The sequence below is a fragment of the Halyomorpha halys genome, unplaced genomic scaffold (genome assembly GCF_000696795.3).
Source record: "Halyomorpha halys isolate HHAL.00 unplaced genomic scaffold, Hhal_1.1 Scaffold2209.1, whole genome shotgun sequence".
NCBI lineage: Eukaryota > Metazoa > Arthropoda > Insecta > Hemiptera > Pentatomidae > Halyomorpha > Halyomorpha halys.
In genome coordinates, this window is record NW_027114435.1 from 71,656 (window position 1) to 92,917 (window position 21,262).

The 21,262-nt window shown below is 29.8% G+C and overlaps 3 protein-coding genes across 5 annotated transcripts in view; 1 reads left to right on the top strand and 2 right to left on the bottom strand.

Moving 5' to 3' along the window:
* The window catches only part of LOC106691293 (T-related protein), a 69,092-nt gene that overhangs the window by 40,646 nt on the left and 7,184 nt on the right, over positions 1–21,262 (top strand). For all 3 annotated transcript variants that reach the window (XM_067051625.1, XM_014437020.3, XM_014437019.3), the window contains exons 2-4: positions 9,454–9,597; positions 11,845–11,940; positions 14,661–14,829. In XM_067051625.1, the coding sequence (XP_066907726.1) occupies positions 9,494–9,597; positions 11,845–11,940; positions 14,661–14,829 (369 nt within the window). In that variant the 5' untranslated portion in view covers positions 9,454–9,493. The remainder of the gene's footprint in view (positions 1–9,453; positions 9,598–11,844; positions 11,941–14,660; positions 14,830–21,262) is intronic.
* LOC112211236 (uncharacterized) lies at positions 6,598–9,014 on the bottom strand. The gene is made up of 4 exons (XM_024362571.1): positions 8,992–9,014; positions 7,213–7,378; positions 6,931–6,952; positions 6,598–6,788 (listed from the first exon to the last, which is right to left on the bottom strand). Exons 1-4 carry the CDS (start codon positions 9,012–9,014, stop codon positions 6,598–6,600), a joined length of 402 nt encoding a protein of 133 aa, XP_024218339.1.
* Positions 17,266–21,020, bottom strand: Xpd (general transcription and DNA repair factor IIH helicase subunit Xpd). Its single transcript, XM_014437016.3, has one exon. It carries the CDS (start codon positions 20,042–20,044, stop codon positions 17,774–17,776), a length of 2,271 nt encoding a protein of 756 aa, XP_014292502.1. The 5' UTR covers positions 20,045–21,020; the 3' UTR covers positions 17,266–17,773.

Genomic DNA, 21,262 nt, shown 5'->3' on the forward strand with positions numbered 1-21,262 from the left:
TTATTTTACTTAATAAGAAATTTCTTTTATTAAAAATAATGAGACCATTAATTTGTATTATGGGTAGAGAATACAATTTCTCCTTAGTTCCTCAAGGTTATTGTTTTTAACTACAAAATTGAAGAAATTATTCATTTATTGTTTCGATCTTCTTTCTGCATTATCAAAACTTATTTAATAATCTCCAGTCATTTCAGATAAATTATTTCCTTATAGTGAAAAAATAATTCACCATAAAAAAAAAAAAAAATGGTTTGTAATATTACATTTCTATATATTGGTAAAAGTGAACTTCTTACAAATGTATATGACACTGCAAGGATAAATAGTAAAAAAAAAGTTATTCAGTCTCGATGATGACAAAAAAATATGAAATAAATAAATAACTAAAAATATATAATTTCTACAAGATTTTAAAAATATTTTGGTCACAATTATAATTCATTTGATGATAGAGAGTTATTCAACCTTACTTAGATTATTTGTATTTGGGAATACCGGATAACCCCTATTTCACAAGGAGGTAGTTTCGAAATCTATTGAAATATTAATGACAACGTTTGGGTTCTTCTATATTTGTCCCTCATTGTACTACCTATTATTTTAATCATCTATTAAATTATCGTTTGTTACCTACTCGTCTTCAATTTCTATATCTGCATTGGAAATTGTTATAAATCTAAATATATTTTTCTACTTTTATAAGAAACCTTATAATGCCAAAAGGCAATCCAAGGTATCCTTCATACCCAGCTATACATATAGCATACCTCCTATATGTACGTACTAAATACCAATTAAAATCTTTACAGGAGGGTACAAAAAAAAAAAAAACTTTTATCACACTTATTATTTAACAAAAATATTATATTTTTTTATGAAAAACAAATAGTCTATATTTATGGTGTACGTATAAATCGAACATTTATTGATATTACATGTAAAATATCCGTAATACAAGTGAATGCATTTTTTATTTTAAGGTTCATAAATTACTGATTGTTTATTTCGTGAGAACTTAAAATCTTAGTTTCATTTTAACCGAGAAATGTTATTTCGATCGACTGATGATCTGTATTTCCTTGACTAATTCCCAATGATTTGTCTCAAAAAAAAAATTAACAATTAAACATATTTAAAAATAAAACATATTTCGTCAGAAAATATAAAAAATACATATATTTATGTTCTGAAGTTCAATATTCAAGTCTTTCGCCCCGAATTTTAGTTTTGATTCCGACTAAACAGAAAACAAAAAAAAAAAAAAAACAACTGTTAATTTAGCATTGAACTGAACAATAACTATACTATACAAATCAAGAAAATTTGAGGAATTTTTATAATTCGAAGACATCACATTCGGGTAATTCTGCGAGAGAATATTAACTTGAAACTTTAGTCTGGATGTAATTCAGTAGAAAATTTGTTTTAAATTAAATTTTTATTTCTTATTCAATATTAATTGTTTATTACTGTATTGATGAATAAAGTTTTGTTTATTAACATTTATAAACAATATTAGTTTATAAACAAAGAAGTTTTCTTATTTTTAAAAAATATAACGTTAAGTAATCCGCAATACAACGTGAAATAACTTTAAATAGTCTGATGTCTGTAAAAGAAACAAAATATAATACAACACGGAATAAAATATGAACTAAAAGACGCCAGTATAAATTTTGGTAAAATAATCAAAATTAAGGCCGTCTTAGTTATCGTGATGTATTAGAAATCATGTATGGATAATAAATTACAACATTATTAACTAAAGAGGATTAATAAATAGGATACAAAATTTAGCACTGCTAAATAAAAAAATCTTTTATTAAAACGTAGTAGCTGATTGGGAAAAGGCTAAATTAACAATTTTTAAACCGCGCCTAACATTTTCTGCAGTTCGTTTTATACAATTTATAATAATCTCCCCAGAAACCTGGGTGTGGTAAAACAGTTTTATCCGTCACTACTGGAAGTGTTATTTATTTACCTTATTTGTCTAATAATTGATAATTAAAACATTAGCAATTATTTGTCTTCCCTAAATAGCTGGAACTAAAAAATAAACAGAACGTATTCTAAACTCAAATCTTATTGCTCCAACGTATACAACAGCCTACACCATAGTTGAATACTGAATCCATCAAGCTGCTTAGATTGTGTAGATCAGTGGTTTCCAACCGAGATTCTTTGGGCCTCTTCTTCCAGGGATTCCGCGAAATATTGTAGGAATGGGCCATTCCAAATTAACTAAACACATTTTTGCACCTTATAATCTCAGATTTTGTCTTGGTGATCTTATCCTAGCATATATTAGCTTTTATTGAAAAGACGAATTACTTTATTTGTAGTAGATGATAATATTGGGTTGTCTGACACTGTAAGTTATACGGGATGGTTAAAGAAGAAGACAGGGGTTCCACCATTTTCCTACTTCTACCAAAGGGTTCCGCCGCCAAAAAAATGTTGGGAAACGCATTTTTAGTTCATATGAACTTATTTATCTGACGTGATGAAAAGTTAATAAAAACCATAGTTCTATATTGACTGTAACTTACTAATGTATCAACCGCTACATAGCAAAAGATGGTGCGGTATTTACACCGAAAAGACCTGAAGTGAAGGATCAGGTATACACTTGAGGCAAAGTGAATGACTTGTACTGTACCGTACCGACGGAATTTGGGTAGGCATGTAAAAAGTTTAGTTGTCATATTTCGGTGCCTGCCGTGTACCGTCACTTTTCAAAAGGCACCGACCGCTCTTCATCAACATACTACCATTAAGGTTTTTTTTATTTTGTTTTCCCACTTATTGACAATAGTCCATCAGAACGGCTTCCTTTGGAACATTATTCTTATTTTTGTTGTTTATAGTTTGACATTAAATATTTCAAGTATATAAATTCAACCTGAAATAAAATAACAAAAAGAATTAAAAAAACAGTTCTTAAATTACACAATAAACCAAATAAAACAAGAACTGAAAGTGGCATCCAAGGTCGAAGTCCAAGGAAACCTATAGAAAAACCTAAACTTTTCATTCGAAGCTCCATAAATCTAAAACTACTAATAGAACTAAAAAAACCTAATAGATCATTATTTTAACTAGAGTAAAATTTTTAAAATATGTCCTTCTTACGTTTAATAATTCTTGGTATATAGTTTTGCATAATCCAAACGTTTTGTCGGAACAACTAGATATCTATATTTTGAGAATTTATTTTGGCGGACAATATGCCAACTACTACCCCTACGAAGACAAGCTTTATGAACTACTTTATAGTACAGTCACCGAGTTTCACTTTGAGCTCCAATAGATGTTTGTAGGTATAATAGTTCCTGGAATATTGGTTTTCATAAACCAAACTTTTGTCCGAGCAATTAGATGAACATTCTAAGACTTCATTCTAACGAATATAATGAAAACTGCTACATCTACTAAGAAAATCGTTAAAAACTAATTGTTAGGGTATTCAACTAGCTTCAATTTGAGTACTAATAGACAAATTAAAGTCGTTGTAGGAATGGTAATTTCCAAACTCTAAGACTTACTAAACTAGACCTGCGAAGGTCTACTAGGGCTCATGCTTAGCAAATTTACTCTACCTCAAATGATGTTCTATTATTTTTAAGTGTTGTGGGTAATTTTAAGGTTATAGATCTCTGAATGGAAAATGCATTTTTTTGTCACCTTTTAAAGCAGCCACCATTTTTTATTCCACTAAGGTTGGTAGAGCGATTTTATCTTGTGAAATTCTTGATTAGATTTTTCACGAGCTCTTGGACTTTCATGATCTATGAGTGCCATACTTAGACCCGACAGTCTGAGGTGGAAGTAAGTGAATCCTTATCAACCGAGCAACTCTTTACCCTCAAGATTTTTTTTCTTAATTTTTATAATTACCTTTAACCTTTGTTCATTCTTGTAACAAATTTATACTGAAATAGTACATAAAAAAGGCAGCTATCTCACCCCAATTTTTGATTACTTTAATGAAAACTATGTATAATTACTAGCCAAAATTGATGAGTCTACCAAGTATAGTTAGGGGGAATAAAAAATGGCGGCTGTTGCAAAACTTTAAAAATCATTAATTTTACATTCGGAGCTCTATATCTTTAAAACTACCAACAACAATAGAAACTCCAAGAGAACATTATTTAAAGAAGAGTAAATTTGCTGAAATATTAGCCCTAAAAGAACTATTTACGTCCAATAGTTCTCGAGACTTAGACTTTTTAAAAAGCAATATTTCATAAATAAAAATACACTGAAAGATCAGTAGTTAGTGAATATATTTTGAGAAATTGATATCTCAATAACCATTCGACGTACAAATATCTATTAGCACTCAAATTAAAGCTAAATAATTGTACTATAAAGTAGTTTATGACCTTTGCCTTCGTAGGGATAGTAGTTTTCATATTTGCTAAAATAAATTGATTTATAGTTATTCGGACAATAAGTTTTATTTATGAAAAACGTTCTTTCAAAAACCATTGGACATACAGATGTCTGCCAGCACTCAAATTAAAGCTAGGTGATATAAAATCGTTTATAATGTTTATCTTCGTAGTTGTAACGTTTTGAGACAGCCGCCATTTTTTATTCCCCCTAACTATACTTGGTAGACTCATCAATTTTGACTATTAATTATACCTAGTTTTCAATTAAGTAATAAAAAATTGGGGTGAAATAACTGCCTTTTTTCTCCTCTTGGGCTCTTGTACTGTAAAAGAGCGGCTAAAATGTCAAAGAACTCCTCGCACCTGTCTCCACTGACGGGGACCAATCTATTTGCGGCTTTTCGATTTTTTATAATAGCTAATTTATTCCATATTTCTTTGATCATGTTAATTTTATTGATACTGGCAGTGAACGATCGCCATGATTATTTGTTTATTTTTAGTGACCTTCTTGAATTCAGCGTCTGACTTTTGATACTTTATTAAGATATTGTTTGAAGGATTATTTTTATATTCTCTAAATTCAACTTTCCTTCAATTAAGAAATTGTCCGCATTCGCTATCCCACCAATTTCAGCTGTATTTTTTATTAAAAAATGTCCTGTATACGGGAATCATACGTTCACTTACATTAGTAAGAAATTTAATTAATTCCTCATACTTAAGATTTTTTAGGAGTAATGTAGTGTTCTCCTGCGCAATTCTTTAAAATTCAGACCAATTTGATGATTTAATTTTCCATTGTTTGGTATTAAGTTTCATCATTTTTATACTGATTTTTTTATAAATATGGAGAGATGAATAAAACCTAAAGGATTATCATGAACTTTCCATACTAGAACTGTTGGCGATGTTCATTGAGCTTAATGCTATATCCAGATTTCTTTTCTGTCGAATATTGTTTTCAAGGTTGGGGCACCGTGGTTCAATAAAATAAGATTAGTTTTTTAAATTACTGTAACTAAATTTTCTCCCATCTTATCGCATAAATCACATCCCCACTGATAACGATGAGCGTTTGGATCACCACCTATAATTATGGGATGTTGAACACTATTGAAGAGATTTTCCCAATTGTCTTTTGTCGCTTTATTTCTCAGCTTTCCGTAGAAAGATAAAACATTTCATTCGTAAGTTTTGTTTATGGATATGCTTGCAGCAACTGTATCAATATTAGAGATTCAATGAAAATTAAAGATTTGATTAAAGTGATATTTTGATTTAATTAAAATCGTTACACCCCCATAACCGTGCCTTCTAACAGATCTAACGATATAATGACCTGGGAAATTGACATATTTACCTGGTTTTAACCAAGTTTCCGAGATTAAGGCGATATCGATTTTTTCTGAAAATAAAAAGTGTTCTAGTCTATTTTTGTTTTAAATGGCAGATCTGTCACTCCACTGAATTGATTATATATTTTTGTGATTCATATGTTAATATTTATATTTTTAAGTATTGTATTTTATCGAACTCGAGTCAAATAGAGTTTGACATAATTCTTTAATATTAATTACTTGTCTGCTTGATTATATTGCTATGAATAAATTTTGGGTTCTGTCTCTCATCATATTTTTTATTTCATAGTAAGTTTATCATTCTTGGATACTAAACAGTATTTACTACCCCGAGAAGTGCATCCGTTAATATATTTATTTTATTATCAGGTGTAGATAGTTGACCATAGATTAATGATTGGAGAAGTTTGTCGGGGGGTGCGGTCAGCAAAGAACAGCATAAATAAACAAAACCATATTTATTTATTTTATGCCGACGTTTCGACCTGAATTTCAGGTCTTCACCAGGGGTTATGGCGTAGAAGGTAAGCCTGCAACTGCTTTGCTGACCGCACCCCCCGACAAACTTCTCCGATCATTAATATTTATTTTATTTTATTTTGTTAAAGTAGTAACTTTATCTTTATATATTTCATTTTTATACGGATTGTCTGTGTGAGAAACAATAATATTTTCCCTTAGTTCCGCATTTTTATCGTCTTTTCGGGGACTCAAAACCGTTTGCCTTTTTAGGACCGTAATTTTATTTCTAAGGTATTTTTTTGAAGCATTAACCGAATCATTGTTAAATTGCTCTAATATTGGGAAGATTTCAGGATTATTTCTTAATATTACCGAGCTATAAGACTTTTGACTATTTTGGCTTTTGCCTCGTTATAAGTGAGATTATAGTTACTCATTATCTCTTTGATGTTTTTCTGCTTAGAGAATTCGGGGAAAATTTCTTTAGCCAGAGAAGAGTGGTTACCAAGGCAGTTCATTCGGTGGGCATTTTTCGGTTTCATGCTTTTCGGTCTACCTTCTGCATCGTATTATGGTACTCTTGCACTGGGAAGTATTATGACAGTTCCGTAAACCAATCAGACATTGTATAACAGATTGGATGTATGGGTGGACTTCACACCTTACATGGTATGTCGCAATATATCGAGGCAAGAGTTTACCTCTGAATGTAATACTGACCAACTTGGTTTAAACTCAACAATATTGTTTTGTTTTTTTAATATTTTTTTTTGTACAATGTCTAATAATTTTTTGAGTGTCAGAATATAATGTTTTTGAATTATCAAGTATTTCCGATTTTGTCAATTTTAAGTCAACATCCCTAATAACTCCTTTTTTTTTCTAAAGTAAAACTAGGTATGTAAACGTTAATTTGTTTCTGTTTTTTTAATTTTCGGACATTACTATAAAACATTAGATTGATTTTTTTGTCGGGTTTTTACTTTAACCTGCTTTATATCTATTTTATTAATTCTTAAAATATTATTGTATATTTCCGGGAATAATTTATGTAGTATTTTCCCAATTGACATTTGGTGTAAAGGTCCTATTCCTGCTCCTTCTGTGGAGTTACTTTCAACAAATACAATGTAAGGTCCTAAATCTGGTCTATTTATTTGAGGAAGTATTTTGCTCGAATTAAGTTCGGTATGATAATTTTTTTTTCAACCACTAAATCTGCATTATGTTCATTTAAATTAATTATTTGATGATGATTTATTTATATATCTAGAGGGACTTTCCCCCTCCCATCACTAGTAACTGGCATTTAAACAAGAAAAATATATATAACTTACATACTAAAGGAATAAGATAAAATAAAACTAACAATTTAACTCCCCTTTCGGATTTAATAAACTTTATCAACTTATAAAATAAAAATGAAATTATTAAACTTGTTAAAATTATTAAAATGAAATTCTTATCTGTTTATCCTATTGAAGCAGTTATACACACAATAGAATCTCACAGCACGGCTGTGAGTGGTTACAAGTTACAAAACAACAACAAAAATTTTTAAATTAATTTCGATCAACAAACTCGTTCCCGGGTTTCGGCACCAGTTATGTGACTGAGGGAAGAGACTTCTCTAAGCGTCTACTAGTTCACTAAGCGTCAACTAGCTCTGAGCGTCCATTCAACTCTCAAAAGTTGTTTTTATGAGAGTGGAACTTTAGTTCTCAATTTTTTTAACATTAAAGCCTTCCAAATTTATATTTTTTTCCTGTGATTTATATCAGCACAACCTATTCAAGGAATAAAGTTGAGAATTTTAAAATATGTACTTTCTGAGAAAATAAAAATTTTAAATTAAGTTTTCAGAAATTTTAACTTGTCTTAATCTTTTATCATATGAAAGGGCGTGGTCTATACTCTAAAATGCCTCCTATTCCATATCACTAATAAAATTAGGGAAGTTTTTGCAGCAATTACAAAACTTGTTCTCATTTTTTTAGCCTATTAATCAGGAACTAATAGTCCTATAATACAAAAACGAGAGTACATTCCTGAATTAAATTTTATAATTTCCCAAGTCTATAGTCACATATTTATGAAAAATTTGAAGGAAATCCGAGAAGGTAAAGTTCAAAATTTCGTTGATTTGAAGAGGAATGACCCATAAATTAATACGGTGATTGATGGAAGAAAGGACCTATTACGTTTTTGTGTAAGTTAAATTAAACTTCTTCTCTGGATAGATATTTATTTAAATTATTTGCAATGAATTCAACTAAAATGTTTAATCAGTAACACTAATAATTTTATAGTTTAGAAGTGAAAATTATAAGCGTGTCTTCTCGATACGGGGGAATCAGTACTAACTAATGGTCTACATCACTAAAAAATTCAAAACTGCCAGAAATTTATATTTTAGTAAAATAAATTTGAGAAAAAATGAAATAGTCAAATTTTGTGTTTAAATGAAAATATTTTAATTTAACTGACTCCAACATATTACAATAATGTAAGAGAGCGATAAATGATTGAAAGTTTTGTAGAACCAAGGAGCGAAATAATAATTAAGAGCTGGTTTCGATTATTTATTCAGCGCTAGAGCGAATCAGTAACTATTGAAAGACGTCAAAAGTGATTGTAAATTTAAAACTGAATAATTCATAAGGTTTTCTGAAAGAGTGTTTTATCTTCTCCTTCAATAGTTCACCATGTTTTGTATTTTCCCCTTTAGTCTAAAACGCTCAAATAATAACATATTATCTTACCCGATTATCTTTCTCCTTAACATCCTCATTCATCCCTTCATCCTTCTCAATTATCTTTTGAATTGGAATCTGTATAGTTGACACTCTATGAATTTCTATATAAATGTTTGTTCTCGTTTCTATATATTATATCAGGCTTTCTTTATTTCTTATTTTTATTTTCTTGCAATTCTTTTATATATACACCAGAAATCCATTTACATGCTAATAAGTTGTGTTATTTGTTTGCTGAATTCCCAGGAGAAAAATTTTTTATGATGAAAAGAAATATTTATAATTATAAAATTTGTAAAATCATTAAAAAATTAATTTAAAAAACTATTCAAGACTGTCCAAATAAAGGTTGAATTGACAATTATACTGATGACATTAAATAATTTATATTAACTGAACATTAGCACTAAGATACAACTTGCAAAAAAAGATTATAATAATAAATTATACTTAACCTTTCTGTTTCAGAACGTTTGTAGATCAATTACTCATATTCTTAAACCATAAAATGGATTCCGGAGAGGTATTTCCCACTGTAGAACTGGAGGAAAGGGATTTGTGGCTTCGTTTTCAAGCACTAACAAACGAGATGATAGTCACCAAAAGTGGAAGGTATGTTGTATTTGCCATTTTCATCAATATTAATTGAACTATCTTCTTCTTCTTCTTTTACTGGCACAACAGGCGCATGAAGCTGCCCTTGGCCTGCTCAACAGCTGCCAACCATCTTTCTCTATCTTCTGTAAGGGTAACTGATCCTCAGTTATCGCAGATTCCGCCTCACAGCATCCCTCCATCGGCCCTTCAGCTTACCACGTTGCCGCACACCATCCGGAAAGTAACTGTACAGTTACACTCATTCCACTCCTTGGGTATGGTCTCCTCTACCCTTATTTGAGCTACCAGGTCCTGTAGTTCCCTATTAATTGAACTATAGTAAATTAAAAAAAAAAATTGAATTCAGTTTTTGAGACAAATGTTTTTTTATTTGCTTTTTAAATAAATATATTAACATTAAGAGATCTAACGGGGTTATCTGTAAAAATATTCTTATTCATAGAGTGAAATACCAAGCTTAAAATATTGGTGCTTATTGAACCAACTCTCAATGTAATACATAAAATTTAAATAGGTAGAACTAAATGATGAAAACTCTTCAATTATAGATACAAACATTTTTACCCTGTAAAATGACATATTCGAAAGGAAAAATAATCGTTATCCTGCGGTCCGATACACATCATTTCGCAGTAGTACACATCATTACAGGTCCAATACACATAATTACAGGTTGCTGTAGTACTAGTGTATTAAGAGATTCTGAGGGAGGATCTAAAGGTTAGATGTATACATGGAATGTAGTCCACGTAAGGCACAGATTCGGTATAAGAGGCCCTGCCATTTTCACATTCTGTGACAACACTCTCTCTGCCCTGAAGAATTGCTTGTCCCTTTCTAACTAAAGAATACTTTGCACTTACAATTCATTATAAAGTGCTTGTTTTCCCTTCCTGCTACAATGATGTATTAGCTTTTAAAACCATACTCCTAGTATACCCACTCTTATTGCCCCTGTGACAGAAATGCAGAGAAGCTACGAGTATAACCACATAGCCAGGGAGAGCTAAGTAATTGTCTGAAATGGATTTGCCACTGCTGCAATAATTATCATATTTTTTTATTTTCCTTTTATTTGTTATTTTCTTTTACTTTACATTCTGTTTTTCTATACCTCTCTGCGACAACGAATTTGCTCCCTCGGATGATTGATTGGTTAGGTTGGTTGTTGTGATGTTTGAATTTTCTATTTCTGTATTAATGCTTTTGCTCTTTATCGGATTTTTCGTTTGTCTCATGATTCTTTTATAAAAGTATATCAGTAGAATATATGATTTTCATTTTATCCTACAACTGTATAAAAAATAATCATAAAATAGGAATATTAGGATTTATAGTGAATTTCGAAACGTTCCACTAATATCCACTTGAGCCTTGAGGGAAATTACGTTGTATATATTTCCTTAATTTCAAGACAGCAAAGAAAAATTGCGACACATTATAAAAATTCAGTATGAATCATATTGCTAAACAATTGATACAAAGATATGGAACATGATAAATATTTAAAGATAAATTATTAATTATTAATTCTTTAAATACAATATTATACAAAATTTAGAGACTAACAATTTCTAATGTGCCAAAATTGACATTAAAATCACTTCACAACACTTAAAATCTACGGATTATCAAACATTAGACGTTGAATTTCTGAAACATAAAAAACAAAATAAAAATTTGAATATTCTTCAATTATAAATAAAGTGAAAAACTTAACCAACATGTTTTAACGCTTTAAATGATTGTTTTTAAAAATATATTTTCTTATTAAATTGTCAAACACGTCTATGGAATAACCTTAATTATCATTCTAAATTTTTCAGTAAATATATTATATTTCAATTTTATTATTACCTATTATTATTCAATATGGTGTCCAGAAATGTTTTTGGTGGTTCTCAGTTTTATTAAGCACGACCTATCACTTTTTCTTTGTCGAAAATCAAACAACACACTTTGTCTGACTGAAATACAACAATATTTTTGATGGAATAGTGCCATTCATTAAAACGGCAACCATATTGAAGTTGAATTAAAAAAAGAATATTCCTAAATTATACCAAATTTGGAGAAAACTGAACAACACGTTTGGTCGTAATCGAGTAACAACAATACAGATGAAATGCTTAAGAGACATCGTTAAATAAACATATACATTATTTAATACATGATACTTTACAACAATAAAAACTGATTTTTATTTTTAATCCTTGTTTAAATTAAAAATTATTGTTTCAGGAGAATGTTTCCGGTTGTAAAAATCTCAGTAAGCGGTTTGAATCCTTCGGCGATGTACACACTCTTGTTGGAGTTTGTCCAAGTGGAACAACACAGGTGAGATGTAAAAATTTTTTCATTATAACTTTAATATTCATGTAAAACATTAATGGACTGCTATTTAATGGAATAAATTTTAATAAAATAAGAATAAAAAAAATCCAAAAATTATTACTGAGCATTACAACTTTTAAATATAAAGATTATTGTTATAACTAGAATGATGCCTTTCATCACGAAATTTTTCAACACCATAAATTAAAATTAAAATAATTAGTTTTAAATTTTAATATGTAAGTAATTAGTTAATAAGGTGAATTTATAGATTTTTTAAATTTCATTATAGCAGTAATATTTCGTAAAAACATAAAAATGTGTAATATGGTATTTAAAAAAATCTATAAATTCACCTTATTAACTAATTAATCACATTAAAATTTTAAACTAATTAAAAATTAAATGTTCATAACATTAAATTTTTAGAAGTCATTGAATACTTTTTACAGTATTTCATTCGAAATCCTTATGCGTTGAGTTGGCTTCTTCGTTCATTAATCTGAATGAATTTTCACTCCAAGACTGAGATTAAGTTATTTAAAATTAATTAGGCTTAAAAAAATTATTTAGCTCGACCATGGTCACTATTTAAGATTTGTTTTATCCCTCAATAGTTCACTTGTACTTACAAAGTCACTAAGTTGAATTATTAATCGATACCATAATTATGATTTTATGATGCCCCGTCTTAAAAAAAAAAGTATGTTCTGATCAGATTTATAATAATTTCTTTCGTCAACTCAAGGCTTGATCAAATCATAGTATGATCAAATCATAGTATGATCAAATTATAATAATAATTTACTTTTTTTTTTTATCTTTATTTAAAAAATAAGTGTTAATTATTTTTAGAGTCTTTAAAAACTTAATCACTTCATTTACATAAAATATTAAGTTTTATAAGCTCTCGTAGTCCGTGTATTTTACCAAACAACTGCCGACAGCCATATTATGATTTATGTATATTAAACGGCATTGTTATGGAATCTTTAAGAAATCTATATCTCAAATAGCACTAGTTAACATTTTAAAATTTACGATTAAAAATTACGAAATGTTCATATGGCATAAAATGATCAAATAAATGTTATTTATCAATTTAATATATTAAAATGCTAGTTAATACATCTAATAACCCTATATTTATAAAAAAAAGTGTTTATAAATATTAAGTAATTGTAAATTTAAAATTATGGCATAAATTTAAAACTTTTTAATACAAAATATACACATTTTGTCATATACACTAAAATAATATTATTTTCTTTTTATTATTAAAATTAACTATTTTTTCCTCAATTTTTCACAATGTCAGTACTTTATTGTCTTCTTCTATTACTTTTTACATATTATAGAATTAAAACATCACTACAATAGGTAGGAATAAAAAAAGTTTAAACATTAATTAAAAGGTGTATTGATTCAGTATTTTCAATACAATTTTGTATTGTTATTCTAATCACTTTTAAAATGTTGATATATGATATGGTTGATGATGATATGGATAATTTAAATTAAGAATCTAAGTTATTATTCGTTTCATTATAATAGGCAACGAAAAAGTATTTACAACGTTTAGTATTTTGTTTAAACAATTTAAAATTAAAATGAACAAATTTTCATTTTATATATACAACGTCCTATACCTACTATGGACAAAAACGTTTAAAAAATACTCATAAAATAAAAATTTGAAAACCCAGACTTTTGGGCTTCCCTAATTTGGACGCTATACTATTTTAATACAATTTTTCGGGAAAATAGTACCGAGTCGTAAATCTAGTGACAATCACACTATGATATTCATGACGATCCTATGTTTAACTGTTGTGTTTTTTTACGTTGGGTGAATGTAAAAAATAGAATATAAATCTGATAGATACATGGAGAGATAGAACATGTTTCATAACGGAATAAATTGTCCAATAACATGGAAATCCAACTTCTTCATCTGTTAGATAATGCTTTACATTGCCTCAATTTTTCTAACTTAAACTATGAACTTAATCAGAAAAAATATAATAAAATAAATAAATAAAGGTGTGTATACCTTCTTCTCTTCCCTCACTATCTCCTGTGAGCTGCTAAGCGTGGAGTAGCCTCTGACCATCTTGTCCAATGATCCCTGTCCTGTGCGTTATTACATAACGGAATAAAGTGTCCAGTAACACGGAAATCCAATCTTTAACTATGATTATTTAACAGCTTTGGAACAGAGACATTGTCTCCACCTTCCGCAGAACACGGTTAATACCGGGCCTAACTGGAACTAATTAGTGGCCGAGATAGTAATTGTCGAGCCCAAAAAATGAAAGATTTAACTGAATATTAGGTAGTTGTTATTTTCGTGGCATAATCTATTTGATATTTTCATGAGTCATAATCAAAATGGAAAATTAAACAAAAGTTCATAATTTAAAAACAAAATGCAATTTTGTGCAGTAATACCTAAAACTCTGCAAATATTTTAAAACGTGAGATTTCGTGCAATATAAATTTTGTGTCATTAGGACATTCTTTTCATGATTTCTATTTCTATCGAGGTTTGGCTGTACTAAGTTTTACTTTGAAAATTGGGGGAGAGGGAGGGGTGAGAAGAATCAATTACACAAAAATCCAGACTCTACTCATTGACATCATCAAGTTGGTGTCAATTTCTTTTGACACTTGATCAAACACAAGTTTGGTAGTTTTTTTAAACTAATAATCTGTTATTTTAGGTGGAAATACGTGAACGGGGAGTGGACGGCAGGTGGTAAGGCGGAAACTCCGCCACCTAGTCCGATCTACCTTCACCCGGAGAGTCCCAACTTCGGCGCTCACTGGATGAAGGAGCCTATATCTTTCGCCAAGGTAAAACTCACCAACAAGACCAACGGAAACGGACAGGTAACTCACAATTCCATAGACCCAATAAATATTAGATAAAATAAACGTTATTCTAAACAAAAAAATATCTTAAGTCTCACGTATGTCGTGGCTTGTAATATAAGGATCAAAACAAAAGTCTTAAATTTATGGTATTACAAATGAAAAAACAATCTACATACCTTACTATATAATCCAATTTTGAAGATAGGTAGATTAGTGTAACTACATGTCTTAGTTTATAAAAGATGAAAATGAAACGGATGATTGATACATTACCTGAAGAAGGAAGCCTTGGAACCAAATCAGTGTTGCACAAAAGCAAATCAGAGATGGTTTATTCCAGCAGCCATTGAGTGTAAATTGTTTCACACAAAACTGTTAACTCTAACCGACTATTTGCCTTTGCTTTTAGAGTTCCATAAATTCCAAATAAACAAGTTACTATTGAAGCAGCTACTAACCATTAAACATACCAGAGCGATTGAGTTTTCTCTATTTACGGATACGGTTCAACTCTAGTTACAAGAAAACAATTAGCACTTTTTCGACCGCGGTAATTACCAAGGCAGTGGTAATTGCTCTACCACATATTAATTATCAACGGTATGTTACAAAAAGAACACTAGAAAATGCTTCACTTAGAAACTACTTCCTCAACTCAGACCCATGAAAATTGTTAAATTAAAAATTTCTAACTATTTGTAAAAGATAAAAGAGTTTTAAATAATAGTACAAAGATTCCATAAGTTTGAAATTCCAATTATAACCAAAGTTATTACTTTAGAGCAAATACCACCAATAACCAATTACAAAAACTACACAACACAATGCCACTAATCTGATTTGAATCACTAACTTTTCTGGAGTCAAATGATACATTAACAGTGTTGTATGTCCGGGCAAGAGTATTTTTGCACCACAATGCATAAGATAAGGTACAATAATATAGCTAGGTCTAAGAATTGACAAAATGTGTATGTTCGTAATTGTTTTTTACACCCAATTAAATTACTCGGTTCATTATGAAAATATAACACCACACCTATTTCCATGATTAATTTTATATAAAAATTAAACGGGTGTTCAACCAAGAATGTCGATAAGGGGGAAGAGGAAAGAGTAGCAGCAGTGTCGGACACTAATAATTGCCCATAATAATTTGTAAACCTGAAAAGTTAGGAAATGTGAGATCCTCCTTCAAACTGTGAAAATTGTTGTAAAAGATGTTCAATGGGGTCGTTTATATTAAAAATTGTTTACTAACTCTATTTTCCCAAAATTTTTAAGAAAACAGCATTTTTTTGTTACCACCTCTAGCCACTGGAAAGTTGGGTAATCAAATCAAAATTGATAGGAAATTTTAGATTTTGTACCTCCTCCAATAAGCTATAGCCAGGCTCCTTTGTTCAACATCATTCTAGTACACTAATAATAGAATTATTATCAATTTCTATTCAAAAAATACTGAGATTGTTAAAATTATAATCATTTAAAGTAATTTACATTAAACCATGGAACTTATCCTTTATTTAACTTCTGGTTTGCTGACCCCTTGGTTTTGGTATCAAACATCCTCATTAACTACAATTATTTTAATTTTGTTTTGTTTCTCACTCCAAGCCATAGAATACACACTGATTCAATTACAGTTAAATTTATTATTTATTTCTCCCTCACCAGCTCTTTTTCACATTACATATGTGTTCCCCATAAACTCCATCTTTCCAACAAAGGTTTTAATATGTCTTTAAACAAAGTCCCTCAGTCTTCCAGCTTCAGAATCACTTCTATTATCTGGAACCTTATTAAGAAACCTTAAGAATATAGCTGGAAACCTTTTATAACATAAAATAATAATATATATAAAAAATATTAGGAAGAACTCGGTCCCAAGGACAGTTTTAATCCCGTTTTCTCCCTTTAAACATGATATTTATTTATTTAGTCTTGATTTATTACCATTTTTTATTATATATTACAATTTTTAAGCCAATATTAAATTTATTGAAGCATTAATCCTAAATTGCCTAATTACTCTTTACTAAAGTGGACACTTTGAACTAAAAACAGGTTAACTTCAACCTTTTCATCATCTAGATTACATATCTTTCCTATCCAAAACTGATCATTTTGTCCAGCATAATTTTTTTTGACTTCATATGATATCCACATATCATTTATCCAATGTTTCATTTATATAACATTATTTTCATTAATTTATGTTTCTCCAAACAAGGTCGAGTATGGACTGCTGTACTTTGGCGAAAAAGAAAAGTAGAAAAAAATATCATAAAATGTTACCCATTAAAAAAAGGCATATAATAGTAAAACTATTTTTGTCAGGTTTTAATATAATTTTGCCCATTGCAATGCTATATATATGCACACACACAAACATATAATATAAATAGATTAATAAGAAATAATATATCGAGATTAAAAAAAAAATCCAGTTTTATTCTTTTTATATGTACAATAAAAAAACAAATAATAAATATATAAAGTTGCTCACGCCTCTCTAAAGGCTGGTTAAAAATTAATTTATATTTAAAAATATTTTAATTGAAATAAATATATTCCATTTATTTACTTTAATATTAAAATACATAAATACAATTTTAATCTTACAAAATATACTGAAGTACAATAACATCAAGAAAAAAATACTTTAGTTTACAGGAAAATTCTACAGACATATACAAGAAATATACAATACCCAGAGCTCTTAAAGCTGAGGCAGTTTAAACACCTTATTGATCAATCAAATTAAAATAATCTTCAAATTTTATTAAGACCACCTTAGGGTGTTTAAATACATATTTAAAAAACTTACGCAGAAAAATATTATCATCATTATTAACATTTAATGTATGGTGTAATCTTTAAGATACAAATACATAACTTGAGTGAGATAGTAGCCTTTAATTAATGTTTAAAATTCAACTAAGATTAATAATAGCATTTATCTTCCTTGAGCTTTTTCATGAATGTCTTTCTTTGACAATAACTGCTCCAAAGTGAGTAAAGCAGTGCCTAACTGATCCTCTCTGTGAAAGGGTTGTGCCATTTGTCTCAACCACTTCTTAGCAATTTGAACTGCTTCTTCTGTGGACAGATTACATAAATGTTCACTTAAATGTTCTTGGATCCATTTAGGCAGTTTACTCTTTTTATCAATTCTTCCAAAACGTTTGTCAGCAAAAATCATAATACCATAGTCCATTTTTCCACGAATAGCTCGTCCTACACATTGCGCAGCATGTCTCATTGCATCAAAGGTCAAGAAATCATTTTCCCTAATTTGAAATGTTTCTCTTAAATAGTCAAGGCGTGCTCTCAATATTCTGGATTGTGTGTAAACATAAGGAATCCCGAACATTAATACTGCTCTTCCTAAGTGATGATCGAAGTCAACACCTTCAGAAACTTTCCCACGAGCAACTGATAATAAAACTCCACCTCTTCCACTTTCACATGCTTTTATGTAATTGATAAGAGCTAAACTTGTTTCTGCTGCATCTTGAGTTTCAATAAAAAGTAATTTTTTTCTTTGCACGCTATCAATAACACCTTGGTCATACCAAGATGCAACAACTGATTCTAGATACAAATAAGAAGTAAAAAAGCATACAACACCATCTGGAACCACAGTACAAATTTCCACTAATAACTGCCCATAGTTTCTAACAACAGCAATATCTTCCCTGGATTCAAATCGAGATGTCATGGCAACTTGGTCACTTCCTTTAGAAACAATCATGGGTAATAAACAAGGGCGAGCAAGAGTCATAGTAAAAGAAGCTAGAACTACAGGGTGAAAATCTAAAATTTTTGGGAACATATCCAGAGGTGAAAGTGTCCCTGAAGTAATAATAACTGACTGAAAACGATCAAAAACTGGCTTGATAGCAATAGATGCATCCATGCAGCTAAAATGCAGTATTGGATTCGACACAGTTGGTGCTTTATCTTCAAATGGCTCAATAATGATGGTAAATCCTTTTGTGTAAGAAGAAACTAAAGTAGCAAGATGTGTTACAACTGTCAAAGGTGAAAAATCAGTCTGATCAGAGATTTCCAATGTACGTAAGAGAGATGCGAGTCTTTCTGCACAAAATCTAAGAGGTTTTCTTTCAATACACACTTTACTAGAAATATCTTTGAGAAATGCAGCGGGTGATTCATGAACTACATGCTGAACACGGAGACGGGTTTTCAAATATTCAAGAAACCTTCTTAAAAAGCTAACAAAGTGTTCTGCAGTTCTTATATTACCAGGAACAACTTCTTTTAAAATCTGATCAGGAAGCACTGGATTAGCTAATATAACATCAGTCTCTCTAGCCATCTGAGCATCTCTTAAACCTTGAACTAATCTACGATATTCTTCATTTAATCTCGACTGATTTGCTTCTTTCATCTTACTCACTGTACTTTCTAATACTTGTATATTGGCTGAAGTCTTTTCCAAAATTTTTCGGTTAATTTTGACACTCATTGACTCAATACATACATTATCTATATTGTGAGCTTCATCAAAAATTACGACAGATGTCTTGGCCATTTCTTTTGAAACTACCTCAGCAATTTTAGGATCTAACAGGTAATGATAAGAATATATAACTACATTTGCATATGTTACACCACGACGGGCAAGGAAATAGGGGCACATTTTATTCTGCATCCCAAAATCTTTTAAATCATCTAAACTATAAACTCCAGGAGGAAGACCAAGTTCCCTCCCTCTTTCATCATAATTTTCATAAAAGTTACAAACTGGAACATTAGAATCAGTAGAATGTCTTTCTCGAACGTATGATGCTGTAAGACTATGACATCTTCCATCAACTACTTTACCATCTCTTTCTTTACTTACTTGAGGATGAATACATAAATTTTTTCGAGAACTCAAGACTAAACCAATCAAGTTAAGAGGTTTGCCATGGGACTTGTAATAAGCTATCAGTTTTCTCAATTCTTCCACCACTTTTTCAATCTCTGGGATAGTTCTTGAACAATAAATTAGTTTGTTCACAACATAGGGATACTCCACCATGTAAGCAACAACAAGAGAGAGCAATGTAGTGGTCTTACCTGTGCCAGAAGGCATCTCCAGCAAACAATGACCTTTAGCATCTAAACCTTTTTTGAGTTCTGTCATATAAGAAAACTGTTCTGGATAAATGTATTCATAAGGAAAATACACATCTAGTCCGTCCACTGGAACGATCATTTTGATAGTGAAACTATACAACCATATAAAATGACCTCATAGATATTTCCTCCACTGCTCAACGTGTGAAAACGTTGATTTGCTTTTATAATATCCTTAAAATGAGCTCCATGATGGAAAGAAAACAACACTATAACGATCTAGATTTCTTAATGAATCAATGCAACATATCCCAGAATACGAACCGGCATGATCAGAATAAACTACTGCTATATAACCTTTCCAGTAAAAGTAAACAATAAATTCCCTCCTATCCCCACCATACTACGCCAGTGTTACCCTCAAGGTGGTTTAAACTATCCTTCTTATTTTGCAGTAACTGTTTTTTAAAACTGGAAAAATTATTTGATTTTTTTTTTACTTTCTTATGTTCTTTATTCCTTTTCGTCACTAATAGGCTTTAAAAACTACAAACTGGACATCTAGTAACTTCTACATGAGGCTTCCTTCCATTAATGAAAACTGTTCATCTATTTTCATCCCTCTGAATTCTTCCAGAATGCTATATAATTTTTTTCTGGTGAAATTCTGGACTGTTTCGGTTGAATCTAGAAGAAAAACTACTATGTTGCAATAATTATATTTTTTACTCATAATATTTGAAGTAAGAAAAAAATGGTTGAAGAGGATGAAAGATCTTTTTATTGAGTGTAGTTATTAATGTCTTAAACTTTATGTTCCTAAGGAGCAATTAACTGGCTACATAAACGAAAACATGTTTATTCCTGTCCCATTTATTCAATTGCCCAGATGATCTCTCACTCTTTTCATTTGACTGTTTTTTCTTTCCAAGGGATTCCAACAACCTGGTCTCCAATTTTTTTTATCCGATAGTTTGTAATATCAAATTCATTATTTTTGAACATCATATGCTTATTTGTTTTTAGTGTCATGTTTAAAATAAACTTTAAATTATTTTAATTATAATGTTATGACAAAATTATTTTATTACTTTTTTTTTTAGCATATAACAGTTGTGTGATTCACAGTTCACAATTCTTGAATATTTATCTACAATCTTCATTATTGATAATTAACAATTAACTAAATTAACGTTAATTTATTAAAACTGAATTTTACTTACAGGAGTGGTTGATTAATGACTTGTTCTAATGCATTTCTCTGATAGCTTATGGTTTTTATATTTATGACTAAAAAAAAATGACAAATCTTAAACTTGAAAAAATTTTATTAAAATTTTTATTTCAAAATTTCTAG